Genomic DNA, 21,044 nt, shown 5'->3' on the forward strand with positions numbered 1-21,044 from the left:
GCCAGGCTCTGCTGTCAAGACCACTCCAGTTTCAGTCTTTCGTAGAAGTTTTTACACAGAGTCTGGGACTGTTTTAAGGCCCTTGATTGGGAATGGGCCCGAAAATTGCAAAGTAGGAGTTTCTGAGCATTGTCCAGCAAGGAAGCCACGTCTTAGGAACAGCTGTTCTTATCAGGGACAGCCCCTTAGTGCTGAGGCCTTTTCCCTGTGGTAAAACACTGGAGTATACCATGGTATATACCACCCTATGCACTCTTCTTTAAGTTTTTTCTTTTCTTTCATTTTCTTCTCTTTAAGTCAGTTTCAAATCTATGACAAGGACTAGACTTACCCAGAAGAGCAAAGGAAGAAACTTTTCTTAGAGAAGCATATATTATAAATTCGAGCAGATCACTGCACAGAGCTCTTATCAAGATATCAAGGGGGAATAACTTGTCCTACTGGGTGCCAAGTGGGTGGGGTAGAGATTACTAATGATAGTATTTGTGATAACACTGGGCTCCCCACTGCAGTCTCCCTACTGGCTTCCACTTACGCATTTTCATTTCCTCACAAGGTGTAGTCACCTAGTTCCTGCCTCCAGGAAATTCTAGGATTTCCCAAGAAATCCTAAGAAAGGAAGCCCTGGAGAAGGAGCCTATGGAGTTCCATGAGCCACACACCCAGGCTGCTGGACCAGTTCTGCTCACAGAGCCATGCCTACCCTGCTCAGAGCTGAAAGACTTATTTTGAGATAGAAAAAGAGGAAAGTCACAAGAGTTCTTTGATTCTTAATAATTTAACACTTCAAGGGTAATAACACAGAATTTCGAAGGCTCCCAATATAAATTTCTAGCACACTGTCCTCTCTGGGATTGGGGACCTTGCGGTTGTGACAGCTGCCCTGCTTTATAACTTATTTTGTATTTACTAGTCCTACAAGATTTCCAAGTTCAACATAGGGATCTATTACACTTCCTTTAAAATTACTAACCTTGCTCATCTTCTCCTTGGACCATATCTGCCAATTAGAAACTGATTTCTACTGAGAGATGGGAGGAGGAGAACATAGGAAGAATTTTCATGAAGAGAATCTCTGCAGCTTTTCATAAAACAAAAACTAGTGCTAATAATCTGAAAAGATATTAGAAGTGGCATGACAACAAGATTCTGAGACCCATGAGAAAAAGGAGTTAAAGCAGTGGTGCCTCTTTATTTAGCCACCTCTCCTCTTGTTAAAGATATAGGTGCACCCCAGTCTACTGACACACTCGGATGGTACATACAGGCAAAGCTCTCTCTCTGTATTTTTCACTCTGGCTTCTCCTTATCTGACCTGCTCTTACTGGATTAAGGTTGACTTTGTGCATTATCACCTCTACGACCTTCTCCTTTTTTCCTTTCCTTGTCCCAAGTCCTTTTTAGGCACACATCTTTTGAAATCGCACTGGTCACCTGAGTCATATCGTTCTCACAATTCTCTGTGCCACTTAACACAGATTATAGAATTGTTTAATACTCTAATAGTGAACGTTTTCCAGGAAAACAAAACAAAACAAAATGTTATATATATCCTTCATATATATGAAGATGTATTACGAGGAATTGGCCGGTGTGATTACAGAGGTGGACTAGTTCAGGACTTGCCTTCTATAAACTGGAGTTCCAGGAAAGCTGGTAGTGTAACTTAGTCCAAGTTCAACAGCTTGCGAACCAGGTGGTAGATGGTGGTCAATGCTAGTCCAGGTAGGCATGCAGGAAGCACAAGGAACACGTTTTTCTTCTGCCTCTGTTCTACTCAGGCCCTCAAGAGATGGGATGATGCCTAAAAACATTGGGAAGGACAACCTGTTTTACTGAGTGCACAGATTCAAATGTTAATGTCTTCTGCAAACAAAACCCTCACATTCACACCCAGAACTGTGGTTTATTCTGGACTCCTTGTGGCCAGTGCAGTTGAAACATATAATGAACCATCGCAATTACTTTCCAGTTTTATTTTTATTATATGAAGACTGTAGAGATTTTGTTATACAGTATCAGATGACATTGCCAACAAGTGACGCTTCATGTAGTTTCACCTTTGCAGCCCTATATCGGAAATTTAGGAAAAATGTCATTTTGTCCGTACTGGCTCCAAGTTCTGAAAGTCAGCATCCGGCTGCTAGCAGTCTGTGATAGGTCCTCTGACTGAGCAGTGGAGGTAATTCAGATTTGGATAACCATTCCCTCTAGGTACCTAACAGGACCCAAAAATCAGATTATCTTAGTTTAGCTGGTAGCTACAGAACAGGAGAGAGCTGCAAGTGTTGCTGCCTCAGGCGTCTTCAGTGTGAGTCCTGCGGCTGTGTGTGAAATTGCACTGCCCAGGGTAAGCCTAGTTCTCTGCAGGATGAATTACCTTGAAGAACCGCGAGAACATAAACAGTGGCAGAACTGTGAAGGGTTGAGAATGTAGTCATTGGCCTGGCTGGCCCCTGGGGAACGAAGCCTGGTAACGCCCCCAGGGGCAGTATGCGTAGGCCTCCCATTGGTCCATAGTTTTTCTCCTTCTTGGCCACTCCTCCAAGAATTTGACTTTCATTTTCATTTAGCTCCTCGGGGTCAGCTTGTGGAGACAGGCCCCTGGCTTGGTGAGTGGATCCTGACCACGTCTGCTCCTCAGGCTGGAGCCGTAGAACAAGTCAATAGGTGTTTTTCCGTGGGAGATTGGTGGTGAGTTTTCCTTCTGCTCCCCGCGCAGTGGGGTGTGGTAGCTTGTCAAGCAAAAGCATTGTTTTCTATTGTTTAAGACTGTGGGTCCCGTAGTGCATCCCAGGACCCCATTTTAGCCACAAGACCAGGCACTCAAGGTGCATCCCTCTGATGGTTGCCCCGCACTCACGGAGGCGGCGGCCCTTGGCGGAGGCGGCGACTCCGGTAGAGTGGCGAGGGTGCGACAGGGGAAATGGCTCAGGGCAAGGGTGGGGCGCCGGCACTCCCCAGTAGGCTCGTCGGCGCGGCTGCAGCAGGGGAACGGTGCGCACCCAGTGGCTTTGGCTGCTTGGAGGGAGATGCGACATTGGAGCCCCCAGCAGACCTAACGTGGCAAGGTAAGGGAGCGGCTTTGCAATGGCGCCCCCACCCCTTCCTTCACCCGGTAGTCTCTGTTTCTGGTGAGAGTCCAAGAGGCCTCTTTCCTCTTTCTGAAGATGGGTCCCCTTCACACGTGGTCTGGGTACTTCTCAAACTTCCGCTTTTGCTTTTTGTTCTTGCAGCAACATCTGTAAGTCCTCTAGTCCTGTGAACGAGTCCTTTAGGAGAGGAATGTCCGTTGCCTACACCCCTAGTGTCTGGGCATAAGCCTTGTTGGTTTTTGAAGCCAGGCACTTTGTGGGCTCCATTTCCAGCGCAGGTGCTCGGGGCTGGGAGTCTGATGTGGGGCACAACCCATAGGTCTCCAGTAGGAGCTGCACTTTGTGAAATCCCTCCAGCACACGCCACTCATGTTCCCATGTCTATCTCCCCATTTGCCGTGGAGCACTTGCATCACTGCTTAGGTAATGGTGGGGTCACCCTCCCAAGGTGAGGCTCAGTCTCCCCTGCATTTACCTCTGCATTTATTCATAGTGGGGCTACAGCAGCTCTGTGGCAGCAGCTCTTTGTAGCCCCACTGTGAATAAATTCTTCAGCCCCAAGGCAGCATACATGCTCTGCTCCCCCTCCTCTAGGCTGTTGATGTGTGCCAGTATTGGTTGGATCTTGAGTGGCATGAGAAATAATTGCCGGCCCCACCTCCAGGTTTGGAGCATAGCTTGAGGCATAACCGGAGGTAGACATTTAACATCGACTCCGGAAATATTACCTCTATTTTGCTACTCAGCAGAGCCTGATCTGGACCATGGTGTCCACAGACAGGGGCTAACTGCATATGGCCTCAGGGCTATTGTCAGTCTCTGGATTATTAGCTGTTTTACACTTCAGCCTCATTCTTTAACAGATTCCCTTCATGTATGATGAACATGGCACCGGTGGACATCTGTAGTTGGTCCAAAATTGTTTTTATGCATTCCTCAGAGCTTTTCCTTCCCTAGTGCAGAACAAAGGGAAAACTTACAGAGTCCCTCATCCTGGAAATCTTTCTTTTACCATCAAACTCTGGCAACCATTAAGACATTAATATCTACTGAGATTTTTCTTTGTTTACTTCCTAGCCCCATTTACCTGGTGTTCCTGATAAAACTCCTGAGCCTAGACTGAGGCCACAGGGCCATGTTGAGTCCAGGTGGGAGAATGAGCATCACTGTGCTACTACTCTGTGATACCCCCTCTGACAGACCACCAGCATCATTTTTAATTTGGATGGTCATTCCCATCAGTGCAACCCGATAAGACATGAAGAGCCAGGGTCACTAGTTTAGCTGAGGATACAGGACAGTAGACAGCTTGGCAGCATGGCTGCCTCAGGTGAGTTCTCAGTGATGTTTGTCTTCACCGAGGTACAGGAGGTACTTTTATTCCTGTTATCTCAGCCTTTTAAGAAGCCAGAGTAAGTTAAGTGTGTGAAATACCGAACGTTACGAATGCCTAGAGCTCCAAAGCCTTGTGAAAGCTCAAGAGCACACCTTTCAGAGGCTAAAGGGTACACAGTTGTTAATAAGAGTCACAAATCCCCGTGAAAAATGAGGCCTCTGCTTACTAACTGGCGTTTACAGTCTGTTGAAAGCCTTTCTAGTCCAAGCGTACGTTACACATGAGGCCATTTTTGCTGTTAGTAAGATGGCCTTGCGAGGCGTCTGACTTTCCACTTATTGTAACTCAGTCAGTTTCCCAGAAACAAAAACAAAACGAAACACAATTTACTAGGATCAGAGTAAACCAATATTACGTTTACAGGAAGAAAGCCCAGGCCGATGCTGACCCTATGTTCCCAGGTATCTCACCTAACTGCCAGTCTTTTCCTTTGACCTCATCTTAGGTCTCATTCCCATCCCCTGCTCTCCATTTTCTTCATTTTCTAGTTCTGAAAGTTATCATGTCTCCCCGGGCAAGTGTGTGTGCATCTTACTAATCTTCCAAGTTCCACACTGGATCCATCCAACATTCCACAGCCCAGAGGCAGAGTTAATTGTGTTCGCGCTCTTCTGTGAGGGGAAAGCATGGATAATTACTCTTTACTCCTGGAGAACAGTCCCTAAATGTTACATAATTTGTGCCATATGTCATGGTCACTGCAGGCTCTCCTGATACTAAAGGCCTAGCAGTTTTCTGCAGACCAGAAACACTGATGTTTTGAAACTAGACAAGCTGAGAGGATTCCACGAACAGGTCATTTCCTCTGCCTATACAGTTTTTCTCTCCCTCATTTCCTTCATCTTCTTCGGCTTTCTATTCGACCCTTATGTTTTCAAGATGGAATCGTTGGGCAATCCTTTCTCTGCCCCAATTCTTTGATTTTGCAACATGTAAACCTTTCTAGTAGTAGAATCTTTCATATCATCTGGTGCATATATTTATTAATTTATTGCTAATATTGTGGTAATGCCCAGTTCACAATGGTTTAAGCCATCTGTTTAGACTCATCTTTGTGTTTATGGCTATTAATGCAGTTGCTAGGATATAAATCATCATCAGTGATTGGTTGATTGATCTTGCCTAATATTTTGAGACTCTTTTTCCCATGACCGATATTTATTCCATCTATCTTTCTGTATTTTAAGATGAGTTACTTGTATAATGCAGTGGGTATATTTATACTATGCGCCTCTTCACTATGCAATTACATGCATCCATTTTGGCTGTTATCAACATCCTTGGCAAATATCCAGGCGAAGGTAAAATCTCGTCATTTACAAACACAAGACTTCCCAGAATCTCCCAGCTGGTCTGGATTTGGATGCTTATATACCCCTATGTCTCTGGGTATTCGTTGGACACCTAAAGTTACTTCTATTTGTTTTTGACTAACTCAGTGATGTAGGAAGAGACCTATATCAGGTTCACCCAAAATCTGTGTATTGAAGATAAGCGATCTTTGTATGTCACTTGATATCTCTATTTACACATCTGATAAAGGCTTTACTTTTGTCATGTGCACAAATGCACTGTCCCACATTATGTCATGATAAATAGAGAAATCATTGAAGACGTACAGGAAGTAATGGCAATGGTTACACTGTAAGTAAGTGAGTCGGAGCGGGTCTCTCTGAGAAAGGACCCTGAAAGCAGAGTTAACTGAAGAGTGAGAGTGAGTCCTGTTGCTACCAGGACAGCATTGCCGGCTGACAGAAGAGCAGGTGTAATGCCCAGACAAGACAGGTTAGTGCGATTAACATCTAGTGTGTGTTTTGGACATGGGAAAGAGAAAGCAGGACAGATGGTGGGTCACACAAGGATCTTGGTAGAAAAGGCTTCAGGTCATCCTTTTGTTTGGTAAGAGTAGAGAAAAAGCAATCGTTGCACAGATAAGAATGAAATTTGTGATGTCATCCGGACCAGAGTCACGCTTTTGAAATAATTACGAGTCATCCTTTTTACCAGGTCACCAAGCTCCTTTCCTGGGTTCTTCACCTTTTCTCTTTTCCCTTCAGGATTTGGTCTTGGCCCACCTTGAAGTCTACACAATTAGTATCATTTTGTTCCTGAGTGTCTAACTCTGCCCCTTCTTAACCTTTCCAACTAGGCAAGGATCTGTGAGCAAGAGGACAGGGAGGAGCAGGGGAGCGGCTGAGATGGCTACAGGAATCCTGGTGAACATACAGGAGGAGGTGACCTGTCCCATCTGCCTGGAGCTCCTGACAGAACCCTTGAGCCTAGACTGTGGCCACAGCTTCTGCCAAGCCTGCATCACTGCAAACAGCAAGAAATTTGTGATTGGGCAAGGAGCAAGCTGCTGCCCCGTGTGCAGAGTCAGTTGCCAGCCTGAAAACCTTCGGCCTAATCGGCATCTGGCCAACATTGCAAAGAGGCTAAGGGAGATCGGGTTGAGCCCAGAGGAAGGGCAGAACAGAGATCTCTGTGTGCGTCATGGAGAGAAACTCCTGCTCTTCTGTAAGGAGGATGGGAAGTTTATTTGCTGGCTCTGTGAGCGGTCTCAGGAGCATCGTGGTCACCACGCATTCCTGGTGGAGGAGGTTGCCCAGGAGTACCAGGTAAGAACCAAGATGGAGGAAAGACAGGGCCGGAAATGGAACTTGATGGGAAATTTTGTATTTGCTTCTGATTACCCTGACAACTAGCCCTGAGGTGTCAAGGTAATCAGAGACAAATGCAAAATTACTTATCCCTGAGGCCTGTGATCACTTTTCTGTTATGATGATGGTTTGGAAGAGGAGTCACAGTCTAGAAATGCTTTAACTACATGGATAAGGGTGAGGGGATGAATGGCAATGCTAGCTTTCCCATCCCTGTCTCCATGGCTTTTTATTCTGCCTCTTACAAAACTGGCTTTTGTTATTATTATTAGTTACAATCAGATTAGTAATTACAGATTTCGGTCGATCCCAAATTCAGCCTCAAGGCCACCACCGTTTTATCAGCTACTCCCTCTTCTTATTCTTGTGCCTAGAGCAAGAAGTCCCAGAATAGGTAAGGTGCGTGTGCCCTCCCTGTAGTGTGACCTCCTTGCTCCAAGCACCAGGCATCCTGCCAGGACTGCAGGCTTCTTTCACAACACTTTTCTTTCTATTCTCACCTTCGGTTAAGGGTGGAAAATTTTCCAGTAAACCAGCATTAAGGATTTACTTCTGATTCTGTTAACCAGGGTGTGGCAATCTGCTTGCTTGATTGATGTTAACCAAATCTGCTAATGGTCATCTTCTGCTTCTGTAATCTGTTTACTTGTTCTAGGCTTTATAAACTGCCTCTTTTGGGAGCTCGGGGCTGATTCTCTAGTGGTGCGAGTCAGTCGCCGGCTGGCTATTAAAGGCTCGTAATTAATCTCGATTGGCTCCGTGGGTCTCAGATTTGAACACACCATAACACTTCCAAGGCTGAGAACTATATCTATACCTTCCACCCAGTTACAAAAGTAGAAGCTTAGTGTGCTTAAGCCTAGGCTGTTATCTAGAAGATGGTTTTGTACTTTGTGCTAATGTGGATGTGTGGGGTCCAAGCAAAGCTGTCATTTCCTCTTCGAACAGGGGTCACTGGGGAGCTGGGTGGATTGAGATGTAAGTTCCTTGCAGCAGGATCAGTGTTCTTACGGGAAAAACAGAATGCGTTTTCTTTTTAAGAGGAAATGGTGACTCTGTTACCTAAGTATAAAGAACACATTCACCACCTCTGGTTTTCTTCCAAGTCATAGATTCTAATTGCTCTTCTCATGGTTTCCATAAACTCTAGATTCTTCAGGTATCAGCCTGATTTCTTCCCTAGGATCCTCTATTCTGATGATGAGAAAGCCCATAGCTTGACTCTAATGTTATTCCTCTCTCTCAGGAGACGCTCCAGGCAGCTATGGAGAGGTTGATGAAGGAGCAGCAGGAAGCTGAGAAATTCAAAGCTCAAATCAGAGAAGAGAGAACTTCCTGGAAGGTAGGAGGAGACACTTGCTGAGGGAGTTAGAAATCTGATCAGGACCATGGGTGTTGCTCACAAGCAGTCCTTTTCTCCTTGTTCCCTGACAGTCAATATGTCCAAAGTCATTGATTAGTTGCCTTCTTTTTCCATTCTCTGATATGGGTGTGGCTAAAAAAAAAAAAAACCTGTCAGAAATGAACACAGATATTTGGAGGAAAGCATTGTCAGACTCTAGTGAGGATAGCTAGCGAATTCTGTGCACCATTCCTGCCATGATTTGGAGCCTCAAACTCTTCCAGAGGAAGACAGCTGGCAATGGCACATGGTTCTGTCCTCGGTGTTCAGTAGTAATTAGAAGGTGGATGTGGGGTTCAGGAAAAACGCAGGTGGGCAAGACTGTCCTGGGCAGCTGTGTGAAAGCTGCGCCATACCCAGGTGTCCCACCTTGGCTCAGGGTTGGTCTCAATAGCACAGCTGAGGCTATTCTTTTGTAATGTGATGGAGAGAAAATATTAGGACAAGTCAGCTTCCCCAAGAATCGCTCCCCTGCTTCCTTCTCCCTTCCCTGTGAGAACTTCCACATCAAATACTACTTTTTCTGACTCCCAGTCTCTGCCTGATCACCTGAGTCCCTCTCTCTTTCTCATTCCTGAAGAATCAAATAGAATATGAGATACAAAGTGTCCAGAATGCATTTAAAACACTGAGAGGTACCCTGGACAGTGAGGAGCAGGAGGAGGTGCAAAAGCTGAAGAAGGAGGAGGGAGAGGCTCTACATTACCTGGCAGAGGCTGAGAACGAACTGGTCCAGCAGAGTCAGTTGGTGAGAGATCTCATCTCAGATCTGGAGCGTCGGTTACAGGGGTCAACAATGGAGATGCTGCAGGTAAGACTTTGGACGAAGCCCCAGCGTCCGAGATTTGAGGGAAATAAAAGTCTTTCTTCTCTGCTGTGTTGCTGTGTTCTTTCCGGTGGTGACACTGAGGTGTCTTTGTCCTTGCAACAGCACTTCACTGCATCTATTTCGGAGGTTACAGGGGTAATTGAATGCATGAATAACAAGGCAAAATCTCATTTTTATTAATTTATCAAGTGTAGTGCCAACATTTGACAGTGATAAGGAGATCCACTGTGTCTACTCATATTCTATAGGCCCCTGTTCTCTGTGATCTAGTGTTCAGCATTTATTATATACCCTTACAGTATCCATGAAAGGAGCACGTGATTCCTTTGTCTGAGGTTTCACATGTGCCTTGTGACTCAGGATGAGAGGGGGAGCTTTGGGTGAGGGCCTGTAAGAGGGTGGGGGACGAACTTCCAGGCCACTGGTCCTACAGGTCATTTGTCTTGGCACCTTGACGTTATCTGCACTGTTATAGGATTCTCGAACAGAGAGGCCAGACACTGAGGTTAGAAGAATCTGCCAGCAGATTCCTATCCAAAGGCTGAGCTCTAATGGTAACATAATAAGCAGTTTTTACACAGTCTTGTTATTCCTACCAGCTGCAGAGATAAGAACAGTAGTTGGATAGTAAGCTATGAATCAACAGATGTGAGTTGGAGAGTCCCTGAGTTGGGCAAGGTAGTTATGAGAAAACATGTTAGCTAGAGAGTCCTGGAGGCAGGCAGAGGGCAGTCAGGAATGGACTTTAACTGGCTGAGTAGTTCATTTCCTTTGCATTTTTTCAGATTCCTTCTGTCCACTCTCAATCAGACCACTGATTCCTAGAGCTGTCATACAGATTACTAGGTATTTTATTTATTTGATTGGGCACCATCTACCCCCCATCTTTTCCTACCAAGTCTATTTGGTTTTGTATTTGGTCATTGGGAATAAACACAATGCTGAATCTTTTCTTATTTTCCCTGAATTTGTTGTGCTACAAATGGAAAGTGAGACTGAAGCAGCTCTTGTACAATCACTTAGCGTATACTGGGATTCAGGCTGTTTTTAATAAGGCTTGAATACTTGATGAATTTGCATGCAGTTATTTTGTTTAGCTTTTAGTGATGAGCTACAGGATTGAGAAATTTCAGTTCAAGTTGCTCAGAGAGGCTCCTCCATTTTGCAACAAAATCTAGCTTTTCTACTCTGAGTTACAGTTAGAGCCAGCAAAGTCAGAGAAGATGAAAGCAAAGCATGACTTATGTTTGAGACTGATGAGGAGTTAAGGACTGAGAAACCAGTCACAGAATGGTCATGTGGTGAACTTCCTACCTGTGAAAGGCTATGAAAATAACACTTTGGACGTCTGTTTATTGGGATGCAGATAGGTAAAGGAGCAAATTACCTGTTTTGAATAAACTCTAGGTTAATGTCTGAATGCCTACAAGTAAGCTAAACTCTTGGATACAAACTCCAGATTCAAAATCTGTAGGACTGGAAGAGATGTCTGGTTTTTGTGACTCGCTCATATATTGGCAATAAAAAAGCAAAGTCACGCAGCATTTTAAGGAAATGATGGCCTATGATTGTCCCATTTCTGAGGCAATATGTATACTTGAATATGCAACCTGAAAAACTGTACCTGTTGGGAAGGTATAGTCACATAATTGATACTGTCTACAATTTTCCTCTCGGGCGGGGTCTTGGGCCATTACTGACAAAAATAGATCTGGGGCAGTCATGTGAGTCAATCAGGAAACACTTTGATTTTGTTTTTTTTCTTCTTCAAATTGTTTTAACTTGTTATAATATATGCGGTGGGCTCCCAGTCTTTACCCTCCACAACTTTGCCAACTGGGAGTTGAAATGACAGTCTTCCTGTTATCTGGACTATTTGGGGGCAATGATCATTTTATCATGTATCTATTGGTTGCTGGGCTTATCACAAGGATCTGATAAGAATGGAAGCGATAGAAATGTATTTGAAAGTAGATTTGTATATTAGAGGAGAGTTTACATCTTCTACCCTTGAAAGGGCTCTGGTCCATTTCTTCTTTTAGCACCTTTATAGAGAGATAATCTCCCACAATTTATTCATTTAATTCATAACATTCCATGGCACTTCTTATTATATTACATTAATAAATGTTTTAAACAGTCGTGGCAAAACAATAACAAAAAATTTTACCTTTTAGCCATTTTAAAGTATATACTTCAGGGACATTCATCACATCCCAGTGATGTGCAAAAATCACCACTACCTATTTCTAAAATGTTTTCATCACTCCAGACAGAAACTGTAACCATTAAGCCATAACTACCCATTTCCTATTGCTCCGCCCCCACCCCAGACCCCTATTCCTAGTAACTGCTAATCTACTTTCTATCTTTATGAGTTTGCCTATTCTAGGTACCTTTACAACATAAGTGGAATCACACCACATTGGTTCCCTTGTGTCTGGCCTGTTCTGTTTAGCATATTTTCAAGGTTCATCCATGTTGTTACCTGTATCCCAATTTCATTCCTTTTTATGGCTGCATAACGTTCCATATACATATATGGAACGTTTTGCTTCTTTTTTCATATGTTGGTAGACACAGGCTACTTCCACCTTTTGGCTGTAGTGAATAATGTTGCAATGAACATTGGCATAAAAGTATCTGTTTGAGTCTGCTTTCAGTTCCTTTGTGTATATACCTCAGAATGGAATTGCTGGAATGTAATGGTAACTGTTGAGCTTTCTGTGAATCCACCAAACTGTTTTTCTTAGCTTCATTTTACATTCATACCAAGAATGCAGGATGGTTCCAGTTCTTTCATATACTCACCCACACTTGTTATTATTCAAGAGGTGGTTTTGTTTTACTTTGTTTTATTTTTTGCTTTTGCCATCCTTAAGGGTGTGAAGTAATATCTCATTGTGGTTTTGATTTGCATTTCTATAATGACCAGTAATGTTGACCACCTTTTCATGTGTTTATTGGCCATTTGTATATCTTCAGAGACATGGTTATTCAAATCCTTTCCTCGTTTTTAATATTATTGTAGCCAATATATTATAGTGAGCCATTTTTTAAAAAATAATTTGAAAAGAAGTGTGATGAGATGGCAGTCAGTTAAGGGATGGGCAGTATAGGATAGTTGTTTGTCCAACCTCAATTCAATTACTTTTTTTTTTTTTTTGGTAGTAATCTCTTGAATCACCCTTTGAGGAACCATCCCTACCTTAGTTCATATAGTTGGTTAGGGTTGGTAAAATCAGTAGCATCAGGGGTGTATACGTCTCTCAAAACTAGGTTTACTAGGGATGCAGTAATATATTTTAAGGTGTGCACCTGGCCCAATTTGGGGCAATGATTTAATATCTGAGACTTTTATTGTTATGACTAGAAGGAGAAATTCTCTTTTCTGCTAGCTAATATGTTAAGGATTATAATTTAAACCAGGATATTCAAGTTGATGTCATGTAGAGTTTGAAAAAAAAAGTCTATGCGGCAGGTAGAAAACAGAATTTTGAGAAAAAAGAATAGATTTTGATGACAAGATTTTTAACTTAAAACATGTTTATGACAAAAGCTATACCTGCCCTGTGGATTTTTTTTTTTTTAATTTAAGCCTGTATTCATTAGGTTTTTGTCATATACATAACAACAAAAAAAGCCTAGTACGGAGAGTAAAACTTTTTCTGATGATGTAGAACCAACAAGTGGTCAAGTCTTTTGTTGGTATAAAGGGGTGAGACTAGAGAGATGTATTCCAAATATATTTGTACATTTCTGTTAAAAAATTAGGCAAATAATATTATGATGAGGAAAAGAAGATGGCTAAAAAAATTGAGGTTATACATTTGACTGGCTTAATTCAATACTAGAATTCAGGGTAAGATGTAGTTTGAAGACAGTGATGGAGTGGGTATTGAATAGCGTTCTGGACAGTGAATGTGAATAGTTGAGAAACAGTAAATTTCATTTTAAGCTTTCTCTGCTTCCGGTTCCTGCTGCTTGTTTTATACTTCACAAATTATGCGGTCCCCTACCGGTAGTGTGTAGGAGGGGTATAGAGTGATTAGAGGATGGCCAGAGAAACACTTGTTTGAAGTTCTAGTTTGCTTATTCCTGCACCAAAAAAAAAGTATACTTCTTTGGGACTATAATTTAATTATTCACCTTTGATTCCCCAGAGTCTGGAATGATGTCTGACAAACAGATTTCAACATTATTTGATTTTAGAATAAATACAAGCATAAAAAATTAAGGAGGTCTTCTCATGAGTGTCTATTAAAGAAATAGTAGGTCTCTTCCCTTTCTTTGGATTAAAGTCCATTTCCAGATCCTTGAAGCATCTTTCTCGCATCCTCACATGAGTCCACTAGGATGGTCGTTCTGGGTCTTACCTCTACATTTTCTCACCCATACTCTGACTATCTATGTGTTCACAGCATATCAAGGGGTGCTGGCATGTGAGGAAGAAGATGAGTAAAAGTCTGTAAGTTGTGAGGGCTGAGGGCCCCTTTGAGGTTCACCGACCACTTTTGGGATGTGCAGTTAAATTTGAATTTTGGATAAATGACTCTTTTATTATTATTATTATTTTTTTTATTTATTAGTAGAAGAGTATCTTAAATATTGCACAGTTCGTGTTTATTCTAAAACATATTTGTTATTTATCCTAAATTAAATTTTAACTTGCCGTTTTTATTTTCTAAATCTGGCAACCTTGTGCTTGACTCATGTTTTCTCTCTTCTCCCCAGGATGTGATTAACGTTATAGGAAGGTATGTATATGAGACCAGGTTTGGTTTTTTTTTATTTGAAAACAGAATTATAGCTTTAAGAGTAATCTTAGAATCAATCAGAAGTTTTTAAAAAATCACAAACCTGGGACAGTTGCTTATTACATTGTTTCCAATGACTAATCACAGATGAAACTTTAATAATAGGGAGTTTGAGTAGTGGAAGTTGGTCAATAGAAGCATTACTAATAAGGGTTTGCAGTATCAGAACCTCATGATGTTGCTCTTTCTAGTCAAACTTTAGTGTCTGTCTTAGCTCTTGATTCTGTACTTCATAAGTACTTGTCTTATCACAGGGAGGATCTCATTTTCTTAACTACCAGGCCCCCAAATTTTCCATAAGGGTAGACCTTTGCTTTAAAATTTTTTTTTTTTTTCTTGAGGATAGAAGAAATAAGGTATTTCTAAGTGGGGTTTCAAAAAAAATAAGAATAGACTCCAGTTTCAGGGAATAGTGGTTTTGGTCCTGGTGCTAAAAATTAATCTCTGCTTACACGCTTTAGCATCTTGTAGGAAAAAGGCTTCCTTTGTCTAGAGTTACCTACCCACTCGGCAGCATGAGGTGTTTGTAAGCACATGAAATTCAGACCACTATTAATTTGGACATCATAATTCTCCTTTCCCAAATGTTTGTCATGTTTCTTCCAGAGATCATGACCTCATATGTTATTCTAGGCATCTGTACTGGGATAACTGTCTTTGGACATCCTCCAGACTTCCAGTACTCCCACATTTGATAACCTAAAGGTCTCAGTAGCCAGGTTCTAGAGTCTCGCTACTGATCATCCAGCCTCTCCCTCCTGGAGGCACCACTGAGATGACTTTGACTTGACATATCAAATACTTTTTTAGACATATCGAACAGCTTTTAAGAGTACTATTGTTTCATCTAATATTGTATTATTTTTAAGCAGTTGAGAGCACAGGTTAATTTTTCTGTTTTAGAAAGAAGAACACGAGCTTCTTTGAGCAGGACTTCCCAAGGTCACACAGAGGGTAAATAGAAAGGTAGATGGGAGGACATTTTTTCAGGCTGCAGTGCTGGGGCTCTCACTTCTCCCTTCCTCAGGCTCTTCAGTGAAGAGGATTTGGGTGCATCGATGGCATGAAAGGTGAGGGAGACAGTGGTTTCAGAGAGACACAAGTTCAGAAGTGTGGATGATCAATTTTTGTCTTTCTAGATGTGAGAGCTGGACCTTGAAGAAGCCAAAAATTGTTTCCAAGAAACCGAAGAGTGCATTCCGATTTCCAGACCTGAGTGGGTTGCTGCAAGGGTTTAAAGGTAAGGAGAGCCAGGGGAGGGGTGTGGGTGTGGGGTTCTTATAGTATCAGAGAAAAGCGAGGAGTGGATATTCTTTCTAGATGAGGACCAAAGAGAGGCGGTAGGCTTGACAGGGAGAGGTCGATACCCTGTGCTGAAGATGTGATCAGCTATAAGTGGGAATGGCCTGGTGTCCTCTAGCTAACCAGTTGATATCCTCACAGGGCTCCCCTACCCTGTCGCCATTCAAGAGAAAGGATAGGTATTAGTGTTTCCTCCTTTGCCTCTAACAACATCATTGAAACTTTTGTCGTTTCAGAGCTGACAGAAGTCCAGAGCTACTGGGGTAAGAATAAGTTGCAGGGTTTTCAAATCACCATGTTCTGATCCCTTTTCCGGAGTGTGGTTACTTTTAGGTCCCATGATTTTAGTTCCCTCCCAAACATACATATACATGACAGTTCTTAAGTGATCTGCTCAACTCTAACCCATCAAATTAAGTTGTTATCAGTCTCCAGTATTCCTCTTCAAAAATGTCACAAGACACACAAGCCCTCTATAATTCACCTGAGTGTGTAATTTTTCCTACAGTGGACATAATGCTGGATCTAGAGAACTCTCTTTCGAATGTTGTCATATCTGCGGATCAGAGACAGGTGAAAGCTCGATGCTGTTCTATGATGAAGACTGCATGTACCTTTTCTACTTTGGATGTCTTCGGCTGCCAAAATTTCTCCTCAGGGAAATATTACTGGGAAGTAGATGTGTCTTGGAAGATTACTTGGTTCCTGGGAGTATGCAGGAAAGCAAATAACTACTTTGGAGAAAATAGCTCTGGGTTTGTTTTTAGCCCAAATGTAAATTGTCGTCGCCCATTATTTAGTTATGCCTCACCTGTAAATCCTTACTCACCGTCGAAGATTGGTACTGGCCCAAATATAAAACATTCTTTGAGGCCTGATATCCCAGATGTAGATCGTTACAGACCTCAAAATGGTTACTGGGTTGTAGGGTTATGGAATAAATCTGAGTACATTGCCTTTGAGGACGCTTCCACTTCTCATCCTAAAATCTTGACTCTTTTCATGGCTGTTCCTCCATGTCGAGTTGGGGTTTTCCTAGACTATGAAGCAGGCACTGTCTCATTTTTTAATGTCACAAACCATGGGTCTCTCATTTACAGGTTCTCTAAATGTCAGTTTTCTCAGACTGCTTTCCCATATTTCAACCCTGGGAATTGCCCAACTCCCATGACTTTATGCCAGCCAAATTCCTGAACCTTCTCATTCTTTTACCCACTTCTTCTCATGCCCCTTGCCGTGGTATCATCTCCTGCACCTGAGCTGATCTCTACACTCAGAACATCTCTTCCTTGCTGTCTTCATTCTTTAGAACTTTCACTCACCTTTGGGATGTGTTCTGCTTCTGGTTTAAGTTAGAAGAGAAGCTTATTTACCCATTTACCTTTTCTATTGTATCTCAGTGAAAGATGTCTAATCCTTCCTATAGACAGAACAGTGTTGGTATAACATCTTTGCCATCTCATTTCTCTGTGTTTTCCTTTATTGCTGATTAAAGAGACATGGCAAAGCCTGTCTGCCACCATCCATTATCCTGGGACAATTCATGTCACCCTCACCCCTCAGCACCAAATAAAGGAGTCTCTGAGTGTATGTCTGTTTGTTGCCCAGAATACAGCAGGTTTATCAGAGTCAAGTAAAGGAAATAATAGACTATATATATATGTATCCAGAGTGAAGAGTGTGTGTTCTGAGTGTTTGAGTTCAAATCCTCTCTCTTCTCCTAGAAGGTGTGTGATGGTGAATAAAATCTGGGTTTCTTTTCATAAAATACAAGTTCTGTTTTTAAACTGCACCTAACTCACCCTTAAGATCGTTGTGTAAAACTAACTTTCACTCAACGTAAAGAATCTATTTCAGAGTGCTGTACAATATAATAAATATTTGTTGTCACGATTATTGAAAAGTGTAAGTGGTGTCAGTGTCCTGTGCGACAGCTTTGCATCCTTCAGAAGAACGGTAAAAAATTCTACTGAAATCTCATTTTTCAAATGCCAGGCTCTGCTGTCAAGACCACTCCAGTTTCAGTCTTTCGTAGAAGTTTTTACACAGAGTCTGGGACTGTTTTAAGGCCCTTGATTGGGAATGGGCCCGAAAATTGCAAAGTAGGAGTTTCTGAGCATTGTCCAGCAAGGAAGCCACGTCTTAGGAACAGCTGTTCTTATCAGGGACAGCCCCTTAGTGCTGAGGCCTTTTCCCTGTGGTAAAACACTGGAGTATACCATGGTATATACCACCCTATGCACTCTTCTTTAAGTTTTTTCTTTTCTTTAATTTTCTTCTCTTTAAGTCAGTTTCAAATCTATGACAAGGACTAGACTTACCCAGAAGAGCAAAGGAAGAAACTTTTCTTAGAGAAGCATATATTATAAATTCGAGCAGATCACTGCACAGAGCTCTTATCAAGATATCAAGGGGGAATAACTTGTCCTACTGGGTGCCAAGTGGGTGGGGTAGAGATTACTAATGATAGTATTTGTGATAACACTGGGCTCCCCACTGCAGTCTCCCTACTGGCTTCCACTTACGCATTTTCATTTCCTCACAAGGTGTAGTCACCTAGTTCCTGCCTCCAGGAAATTCTAGGATTTCCCAAGAAATCCTAAGAAAGGAAGCCCTGGAGAAGGAGCCTATGGAGTTCCATGAGCCACACACCCAGGCTGCTGGACCAGTTCTGCTCACAGAGCCATGCCTACCCTGCTCAGAGCTGAAAGACTTATTTTGAGATAGAAAAAGAGGAAAGTCACAAGAGTTCTTTGATTCTTAATAATTTAACACTTCAAGGGTAATAACACAGAATTTCGAAGGCTCCCAATATAAATTTCTAGCACACTGTCCTCTCTGGGATTGGGGACCTTGCGGTTGTGACAGCTGCCCTGCTTTATAACTTATTTTGTATTTACTAGTCCTACAAGATTTCCAAGTTCAACATAGGGATCTATTACACTTCCTTTAAAATTACTAACCTTGCTCATCTTCTCCTTGGACCGTATCTGCCAATTAGAAACTGATTTCTACTGAGAGATGGGAGGAGGAGAACATAGGAAGAATTTTCATGAAGAGAATCTCTGCAGCTTTTCATAAAACAAAAACTAGTGCTAATAATCTGAAAAGATATTAGAAGTGGCATGACAACAAGATTCTGAGACCCATGAGAAAAAGGAGTTAAAGCAGTGGCGCCTCTTTATGTAGCCACCTCTCCTCCTGTTAAAGATATAGGTGCACCCCAGTCTACTGACGCACTCGGATGGTACATACAGGCAAAGCTCTCTCTCTGTATTTTTCACTCTGGCTTCTCCTTATCTGACCTGCTCTTACTGGATTAAGGTTGACTTTGTGCATTATCACCTCTACGACCTCCTTTTTTCCTTTCCCTGTCCCAAGTCCTTTTTAGGCACACATCTTTTGAAATCGCACTGGTCACCTGAGTCATACCGTTCTCACAATTCTCTGTGCCACTTAACACAGATTATAGAATTGTTTAATACTCTAATAGTGAACGTTTTCCAGGAAAACAAAACAAAACAAAATGTTATATATATCCTTCATATATATGAAGATGTATTACGAGGAATTGGCCGGTGTGATTACAGAGGTTGACTAGTTCAGGACTTGCCTTCTATAAACTGGAGTTCCAGGAAAGCTGGTAGTGTAACTTAGTCCAAGTTCAACAGCTTGCGAACCAGGTGGTAGATGGTGGTCAATGCTAGTCCAGGTAGGCATGCAGGAAGCACAAGGAACACGTTTTTCTTCTGCCTCTGTTCTACTCAGGCCCTCAAGAGATGGGATGATGCCTAAAAACATTGGGAAGGACAACCTGTTTTACTGAGTGCACAGATTCAAATGTTAATGTCTTCTGCAAACAAAACCCTCACATTCACACCCAGAACTGTGGTTTATTCTGGACTCCTTGTGGCCAGTGCAGTTGAAACATATAATGAACCATCGCAATTACTTTCCAGTTTTATTTTTATTATATGAAGACTGTAGAGATTTTGTTATACAGTATCAGATGACATTGCCAACAAGTGACGCTTCATGTAGTTTCACCTTTGCAGCCCTATATCGGAAATTTAGGAAAAATGTCATTTTGTCCGTACTGGCTCCAAGTTCTGAAAGTCAGCATCCGGCTGCTAGCAGTCTGTGATAGGTCCTCTGACTGAGCAGTGGAGGTAATTCAGATTAGGATAACCATTCCCTCCGAGAGAGAATGGTTATCCTAATCTGAATTACTTCAACTGCTATTTTCTTACTGTATTTTTTAAAGATTATTTGTGATGGTTGCTGTTCTGGTTAGGATAGACTCATCATTTCGTGGTCTACTTCAGATTAAAACTAACTTGATTCCAGTGAAATACTAAATCTTGCTTCCAACTTCGCTTTATATTCTTCCAGCAACAACACAGTGATGCTTTAAATATGGGCACCTGATCCAATGCAGACAAATACTTTGTGCAGGCTTCAGAGTGTTTTGATATAACTGGGAAGAGAAGTTCTCTTTACTTCTAGAGTTGATATGAGGAGATTCATGTTTCCTTCCTGAACTAAGTATACAGTCAATATAGATGGAACGAATAGAATTTGGAGAATGACATAGACCAGATCATGATGACAGTGTTTGAGCTTCAGAATTAAGCTTCGATTAAAATTATACCTGTTCCCCAAATTCCTTTTCTCTATTTAATCTAGTTTTAATTGCTAATTTTCATATACAACTAAAAGCTTTGATACAGAGAGCAAAGCAATTGCTTTGTGTCTGTAGACCTAGCGGTTGTCCTGGTTTTTGGTATCATGGAGGAAGTAAGTCTGAGTTAAAGAACACCAAATACATTGTTATATATCTGTGCAAACAAATACATTTTTATGACAAGGAAGATCAGATGACTAGAAACTGATAACAATATGGACTAAACTGGCTTGGTAGAGACTGGAATGTAGATAAATGCTGCAGTTTTTAGGACAATGACCAAATGGATATTGGTAACATTATGGACAATGGGGTATAAGGGAGGAGACGACTTGGTCAGTAAAGAATAAGGTGCCTTAGAGACATCCTAAGTCACTGGTTCCTGTGGCTTTTTTACTAAGGAATATGTTAACTTGAATTCAAGGGAGAAAATTAAGTAAAAATAAAAAGCTTGGAAATCAATTGCACAAATGTATGTGTTGAATTTAAGGGAGTGAATGAGGTTGGTTACTTAGTGTATAAAATGAGGAGAGTTTTGAGGAATGCCTACAGTAATACATTTTGACTGTACCCTCAGCAGAAACTACATAAACTTCTTGAAGAATATTTTGATTACTCACTCATCTTTGATCCTCCAAACATTGGCACAATGCTTGACAAGTAATAGTCTATTACTTCACATTTATTCTGAATAAATGGACAAACCATTAAGTATTCAAATAATCTCATGAGGAACTCTATAAAGTGGGGGGAAATATTATGGGCCTCCTGTTTTCTTCATAAATATAGCCTGTCTTCGGGTACTCAAAGCTTCATGCTTTCAAGGGGTAAAAGCTATTTCTACCTTTTAGGAAACCTG

General features: G+C 41.8%; 1 protein-coding gene across 4 annotated transcripts; it reads left to right on the forward strand.

The window, feature by feature from the left end:
• The first annotated feature begins 1,249 nt into the window (after positions 1–1,249).
• LOC107505610 (tripartite motif-containing protein 5-like) lies at positions 1,250–17,407 on the forward strand. Of its 4 annotated transcripts, XM_036221645.1 has the most exons (9): positions 1,250–2,694; positions 4,173–4,243; positions 6,641–7,109; positions 8,398–8,493; positions 9,134–9,364; positions 14,117–14,139; positions 15,339–15,439; positions 15,738–15,764; positions 16,010–17,407. In XM_036221645.1, the coding sequence occupies exons 3-9, from the start codon at positions 6,690–6,692 to the stop codon at positions 16,693–16,695; spliced, it is 1,584 nt and encodes a 527-aa protein (XP_036077538.1). In that variant the 5' UTR covers positions 1,250–2,694; positions 4,173–4,243; positions 6,641–6,689; the 3' UTR covers positions 16,696–17,407. The 4 variants fall into 4 exon arrangements, with proteins under 4 accessions (XP_036077538.1, XP_036077536.1, XP_036077537.1 ...); XM_036221643.1 differs by lacking the exon at positions 4,173–4,243 and having other exon boundaries at positions 1,250–3,071; XM_036221644.1 differs by lacking the exon at positions 4,173–4,243.
• The last annotated feature ends 3,637 nt before the right edge of the window (positions 17,408–21,044 follow it).

Source organism: Rousettus aegyptiacus, unplaced genomic scaffold (assembly GCF_014176215.1).
Source record: "Rousettus aegyptiacus isolate mRouAeg1 unplaced genomic scaffold, mRouAeg1.p scaffold_m13_p_5, whole genome shotgun sequence".
In the NCBI taxonomy this organism is placed as follows: Eukaryota; Metazoa; Chordata; class Mammalia; order Chiroptera; family Pteropodidae; genus Rousettus; species Rousettus aegyptiacus.

Bases quoted from the DNA above. Each gene is read 5' to 3' on its own strand.
- LOC107505610 (XM_036221643.1), top strand. From the start codon at position 6,690: ATGGCTACAGGAATCCTGGTGAACATACAGGAGGAGGTGACCTGTCCC. The intron at 8,494-9,133 runs GTAGGAGGAGAC...TCATTCCTGAAG, and splicing joins AAGAGAGAACTTCCTGGAAG to AATCAAATAGAATATGAGAT. The intron at 9,365-14,116 runs GTAAGACTTTGG...TCTTCTCCCCAG, and splicing joins CAACAATGGAGATGCTGCAG to GATGTGATTAACGTTATAGG.